We start from the raw sequence: 6,366 nt of genomic DNA, 5'->3' as shown, positions 1-6,366 counted from the left end.
AGGACACCTACACCACCCGATGTCACAGGAACGCCAAAAAGATCATCAAGGACAATAATCACCCGAGCCACTGCCTGTTCACCCCTTTGCCATCCAGAAGGTGAGGTCAGTACAGGTGCATCAAAGCTGGGGACCGAGAGACTGATAAACAGCTTCTATCTCAAGGCCATCAGACTGTTAAACAGCCATCACTAATCACAGAGAGGCTGCTGCCTACACACAGACTCGAAATCATTGGCCACTTTAATAAATGGATGACTAGTCACTTTAATAATGCCACTTTAATAATGTTTACACATCTTACATTTCTCATCCCATATGTATATACTGTATCTTACACCATCTTGCCTATGCCGCTCGGTCATCCAACACCACTTTTTCAGAAGTTGGAGGGCCAATAGGAGGCACCCTTTCCTCTGGTCTAAAGAAAAGAATATCCCAATGCCCCAGGGCAGTGATTGGGGACATTGCCCTGTGTAGGGTGCCGTCTTTCGGATGGGATGTTAAACGGGTGTCCTGACTCTCTGTGGTAAAATAAAAAATAAAAATCCATATATTTATATGTACATATTCTCATTCACCCCTTTTAGATTTGTGTGTATTAGGTAGTTGTTGTGGAATTGTTAGATATTACTGCACTGTCAGAACTAGAAGCACAAGCACTTCACTACACTCGCATTAACATCTGCTAACCACGTGGTGTATGTGACCATTTACATTTAATTTGACATTTTACCTCAATTACCTCGACTAACCTGTGCCCCCCACACTGACTCGGTACCGGTGTATATAGCCTTGTTATTGTCATTCAAAGACTCAATCATGGACATTCTTACTGACAGTTGTGGCTGCTTCGTGTGATCTATTGTTGTCTCTACCTTCTTGCCCTTTGTGTTGCTACCATGCTGTGTTTATATGTTGCTGCCATGCTATGCTATGTTGTCGTCTTAGGTCTCTGTTTATGTGGTGTTGCGGTGTCTCTCTTGTCATGTGTGTTTTCTCCTATATTTTTAATACAATAAAAAAAAGAATCCCAGCCCCCATCCCCGCACAAGTCCTTTTGCATTCTGGTAGGCCGTCATTGTAAATAAGAATTTGTTCTTAACTGACTTGCCTAGTTAAATAAAAAAAATAAAAATAAAAGTTTTGAAATGCGGGCTTTTATTATGAAGGTTTTCTCATTACCATAGGACAGTGACGTCATCGTTAGTGTTGCTAGTAGTCGAGAAGTTGTTGCATGAAGACAGCTAACTCAGCTCTCAAAATAAACATTAACGGCGGAGAGATGAAACAAATTCATTCGTTCCAACGTGTTCTGATGCATAAATAATGAATGCAACGATTTCATTTCTCTACTTTAGTATCACAAGGGACGTGTCTTTAGATATCCCTTGCTGGAGGTCTTGTCTCGTTGCTAACGCGTAGCTAGCTCGCTACCACTGTTTCCACCGAATACATTTCAACGTTACGGCCAGCTAGTAAGCTGGCTAGCTAATTGAAAAGATTTAGCTAGCACTATCCGACGATACAGCATCAAGTATCCAGCTATCAATACATGCAGTTTCGTCGTTGGTGAATGTACAGCACAGTGAATGTTTTTAGCTTGCTAACTAGCTAACGCTAGCCAAATTAGCCACAACAATGTCACAGGCGCACTGGACCAAATTCGAAAAGGAGACCGAGGAAGAGGTGAAGAACCTGGTCAAACAGATCAGTGGCATTCAAGATGAAGAAGAGCAGAACTTTCAACTGGCACTGAAATTTACCTGGTCCAATTTCAGGTAAGGATGCCACATTTGAATTATGATTACACAGCTTTGAAAAGGCGATGAAGTCAAAGACTGACCGTTATGATGGTCATCGTGGGTTTGTCTCTGTGTTGGCAGGTTTCACCGTTTCCTAGATGCCAATAGTCATAAAGTTCAACGCAGTGTGAATGGGTGAGTTGGCAAACAGGTTATATGATTTGTGTATGTAGAATTAACGTTACCTGTTCATTATGAGCATGATGAAATAACACTGTTTCAGGATCTATGAGAAACTGATGGTACATTCAGACCTGAGTAAAGCAGAGAGCTGGGTCAGACTGACAGAGGAGTTCCTCAACTCACCTCTACCGAACACAGATGGAACTAAGGTATGGTTGGACAAGAAACATACTTAAAACAGACTATAATTACAAGTGGTGGGGGGGGGGGGCAGGTAGCCTAGCGTTGCGCCAGTAACTGAAAGGTCAATGTAAATAGTCCGGGTGGTCATTTGATAAGTTTAGTTGTTCAGCAGTCGTATGGCACGGGGGTAGAAGCTGTTAAGGAGCATTTTGGTCCTAGACTTGGCGCTCCTGTACCACTTGCCGTGCAGTAGTAGAGAGAACAGTCTGTGACAATTTTTGGGGCCTTCCTCTGACACCACCTGGTATAGAGGTCCTGGATGGCAGGAAGCTTGGCCCCGGGGATGTACTGGGCCGTACGCACTACCCTCTATAGCGCCTTACGGTCGGATGCTGAGCAGTTGCCATACCAGGCAGTGATACAACCGGTCAGGATGCTCTCGATGGTGCAGCTGTAGAACTTTTTGAGGATCTGAGGACCCATGCCAAATCTTTTCAGCCTCTTGAGGGGGAATAGGTGTTGTCGTGCCCTCTTCACGACTGTCTTTGTGTGTTTGGAACATGATAGTTTGTTTGTGGTGTAATAATGTCAGTGAAGACAGCGGTTGGTCCGCGCACGCTTTTGAGTACACGTCCTGGTCATCCGTCTGGCCCCGCAGCTTTGTGAATTTTGACCTGTTTAAAGGTCTTGCTCACATCGGCTACTGAGAGCGTGATCACACAGTCGTCCGGAACAGCTAGTGCTCTCATGCATACTTCAGTGTTGCTTGCCTCAAAGCGAGCATAAAAGGCATTTAGCTCGTCTGGCAGGCTCGCATATAATCAACATAATGCACACAGCCTGTATCATAAAATGAACCTGTACTCTTAGTTTGCAGTGCAGTGAATGACCCCTACCTTGTGTCCTCCCTATGTTTTTGTTACAGACTCACGTTCATCACAGTCTCCTGGACCTTCTCCTACACCTCTCAGACTCTCCCCTTAACTCCAACTACAGCGAGACACCCAGACTGAAGGAGACGAGTGAGTACATAACCCATTCATTCCTCTGATGGTTCTCTTACTCCTGATGTATTCTCAGTCTGGACTACATGATTCCCCCTGTGTCTGTGTAGAGAAAGAAGACGACTTTGACTGGTGTGGATATTTACAGGAAGGAGAGCTAGACACAGGCCCATATCCAGACACCCCAGTGAGTAAAACCCTTTTCCTGTTTATTTTCCATTTCAAACATGTTCCGTGACGTTTACACCTTCATTATATCATTACCAGAATCTACTGTACTGTTTTGAAGCCGTGGTGCCGTCCAAATGCCACCCTATTGACCAGAGCCGTCTCTCTCTCCAAGCCCTCTCTCTCCAAGCCCTCTCTCTCCAAGCCCTCTCTCTCCAAGCCGTCTCTCTCCAAGCCGTCTCTCTCCAAGCCCTCTCTCTCCAAGCCCTCTCTCTCCAAGCCGTCTCTCTCCAAGCCCTCTCTCTCCAAGCCGTCTCTCTCCAAGCCGTCTCTCTCCAAGCCCTCTCTCTCCAAGCCCTCTCTCTCCAAGCCCTCTCTCCAAGCCGTCTCTCTCCAAGCCCTCTCTCTCCAAGCCGTCTCTCTCCAAGCCCTCTCTCTCCAAGCCCTCTCTCTCCAAGCCGTCTCTCTCCAAGCCGTCTCTCTCCAAGCCCTCTCTCTCCAAGCCCTCTCTCTCCAAGCCCTCTCTCTCCAAGCCGTCTCTCTCCAAGCCCTCTCTCTCCAAGCCGTCTCTCTCCAAGCCCTCTCTCTCCAAGCCCTCTCTCTCCAAGCCGTCTCTCTCCAAGCCGTCTCTCTCCAAGCCCTCTCTCTCCAAGCCGTCTCTCTCCAAGCCCTCTCTCTCTCCAAGCCGTCTCTCTCCAAGCCGTCTCTCTCCAAGCCCTCTCTCTCTCCAAGCCCTCTCTCTCTCCAAGCCCTCTCTCTCTCCAAGCCCTCTCTCTCCAAGCCCTCTCTCTCCAAGCCCTCTCTCTCTCCAAGCCCTCTCTCTCTCCCAGCCCTCTCTCTCCAAGCCCTCTCTCTCCAAGCCCTCTCTCTCTCCAAGCCCTCTCTCTCTCCAAGCCCTCTCTCTCTCCAAGCCCTCTCTCTCTCCAAGCCCCTCTCTCTCTCCAAGCCCTCTCTCTCTCCAAGCCCTCTCTCTCTCCAAGCCCTCTCTCTCTCCAAGCCCTCTCTCTCTCCAAGCCCTCTCTCTCTCCAAGCCCTCTCTCTCTCCAAGCCCTCTCTCTCTCCAAGCCCTCTCTCTCTCCAAGCCCTCTCTCTCTCTCCAAGCCCTCTCTCTCTCTCCAAGCCCTCTCTCTCTCTCCAAGCCCTCTCTCTCTCTCCAAGCCCTCTCTCTCTCTCCAAGCCCTCTCTCTCTCTCCAAGCCCTCTCTCTCTCTCCAAGCCCTCTCTCTCTCTCCAAGCCCTCTCTCTCTCTCCAAGCCCTCTCTCTCTCTCCAAGCCCTCTCTCTCTCCAAGCCCTCTCTCTCTCCAAGCCCTCTCTCTCTCCAAGCCCTCTCTCTCTCCAAGCCCTCTCTCTCTCCAAGCCCTCTCTCTCTCCAAGCCCTCTCTCTCTCCAAGCCCTCTCTCTCTCCAAGCCCTCTCTCTCGCCAAGCCCTCTCTCTCGCCAAGCCCTCTCTCTCGCCAAGCCCTCGCTCTCGCCAAGCCCTCTCTCTCTCCAAGCCCTCTCTCTCTCTCCAAGCCCTCTCTCTCTCTCCAAGCCCTCTCTCTCTCTCCAAGCCCTCTCTCTCTCTCCAAGCCCTCTCTCTCTCTCCAAGCCCTCTCTCTCTCTCCAAGCCCTCTCTCTCTCTCCAAGCCCTCTCTCTCTCCAAGCCCTCTCTCTCTCCAAGCCCTCTCTCTCTCTCCAAGCCCTCTCTCTCTCTCCAAGCCCTCTCTCTCTCTCCCCCCCCTCTCTCTCTCTCCCCCCCCTCTCTCTCTCTCCACTCCCTCTCTCTCTCTCCAAGCCCTCTCTCTCTCTCCAAGCCCTCTCTCTCTCTCCAAGCCCTCTCTCTCTCTCCAAGCCCTCTCTCTCTCTCCAAGCCCTCTCTCTCTCTCCAAGCCCTCTCTCTCTCTCCAAGCCCTCTCTCTCTCTCCAAGCCCTCTCTCTCTCTCCAAGCCCTCTCTCTCTCCAAGCCCTCTGTCTGATTTCAGTTCTAATGGGACGGCTGATTTGCTGTAGTGTAGTCCTTCCTCTTCCTGGCCTTGTTTTGATGTTAACTGTCTCTAACAGGAGTCTCTCTTTACTACTACTGAGTGATTAGTACTTTTTGAGGTCGGTTTCAGGTTCCGTTATTTAAAAATGATAGATTTTTGTAAAACATCAAACGCATTATAAAATAATGTAATTAAAATGATTTCAGAGCTTTTTAATGGACATTCTAAAACCAAAAATAGTGAAAGAAAATATTCCTTTGTCTTTGTCAGGTCCACATTGGGTAGACATCAATTGAAAAATAGGAGATTCCTATGAAATAATACAATATTTCAGTTGTGTATATTGCATTTTTTATTTGATGAGTTTATTATCTTTCATTCCTTAAAGTCATCTCATCTCTGTTACGGCAGTACCAGCCAGCCCATCTAACGTTATCTCTGTTCTCCCCGTCTCATCTCTGTTACGGCAGTACCAGCCAGCCCATCTAACGTTATCTCTGTTCTCCCCGTCTCATCTCTGTTACGGCAGTACCAGCCAGCCCATCTAACGTTATCTCTGTTCTCCCCATCTCATCTCTGTTACGGCAGTACCAGCCAGCCCATCTAACGTTATCTCTGTTCTCCCCGTCTCATCTCTGTTACGGCAGTACCAGCCAGCCCATCTAACGTTATCTCTGTTCTCCCCATCTCATCTCTGTTACGGCAGTACCAGCCAGCCCATCTAACGTTATCTCTGTTCTCCCCGTCTCATCTCTGTTACGGCAGTACCAGCCAGCCCATCTAACGTTATCTCTGTTCTCCCCGTCTCATCTCTGTTACGGCAGTACCAGCCAGCCCATCTAACGTTATCTCTGTTCTCCCCATCTCATCTCTGTTACGGCAGTACCAGCCAGCCCATCTAACGTTATCTCTGTTCTCCCCGTCTCATCTCTGTTACGGCAGTACCAGCCAGCCCATCTAACGTTATCTCTGTTCTCCCCGTCTCATCTCTGTTACGGCAGTACCAGCCAGCCCATCTAACGTTATCTCTGTTCTCCCCGTCTCATCTCTGTTACGGCAGTACCAGCCAGCCCATCTAACGTTATCTCTGTTCTCCCCGTCTCATCTCTGTTACGGCAG

At 48.7% G+C, this 6,366-nt stretch overlaps 1 protein-coding gene across 4 annotated transcripts in view; it reads left to right on the top strand.

Moving 5' to 3' along the window:
• The first annotated feature begins 1,196 nt into the window (after positions 1 to 1,196).
• tubgcp5 (tubulin gamma complex component 5) overlaps positions 1,197 to 6,366 on the top strand; it is a 110,930-nt gene continuing 105,760 nt past the window's right edge. For 2 of the 4 annotated variants that reach the window (XM_071342170.1, XM_071342169.1), the window contains exons 1-5: positions 1,197 to 1,781; positions 1,887 to 1,940; positions 2,029 to 2,137; positions 3,037 to 3,133; positions 3,226 to 3,302. In XM_071342170.1, the coding sequence (XP_071198271.1) occupies positions 1,642 to 1,781; positions 1,887 to 1,940; positions 2,029 to 2,137; positions 3,037 to 3,133; positions 3,226 to 3,302 (477 nt within the window). In that variant the 5' untranslated portion in view covers positions 1,197 to 1,641. The remainder of the gene's footprint in view (positions 1,782 to 1,886; positions 1,941 to 2,028; positions 2,138 to 3,036; positions 3,134 to 3,225; positions 3,303 to 6,366) is intronic. The other 2 variants (XR_011667922.1, XM_071342168.1) reach the window with 2 other exon arrangements.

This window comes from Salvelinus alpinus, chromosome 15, assembly GCF_045679555.1.
Source record: "Salvelinus alpinus chromosome 15, SLU_Salpinus.1, whole genome shotgun sequence".
Lineage (NCBI taxonomy): Eukaryota > Metazoa > Chordata > Actinopteri > Salmoniformes > Salmonidae > Salvelinus > Salvelinus alpinus.
The sequence above is the reverse complement of the archived record's forward strand: the minus strand, read 5'-3'. Positions and strand labels throughout refer to the sequence as shown.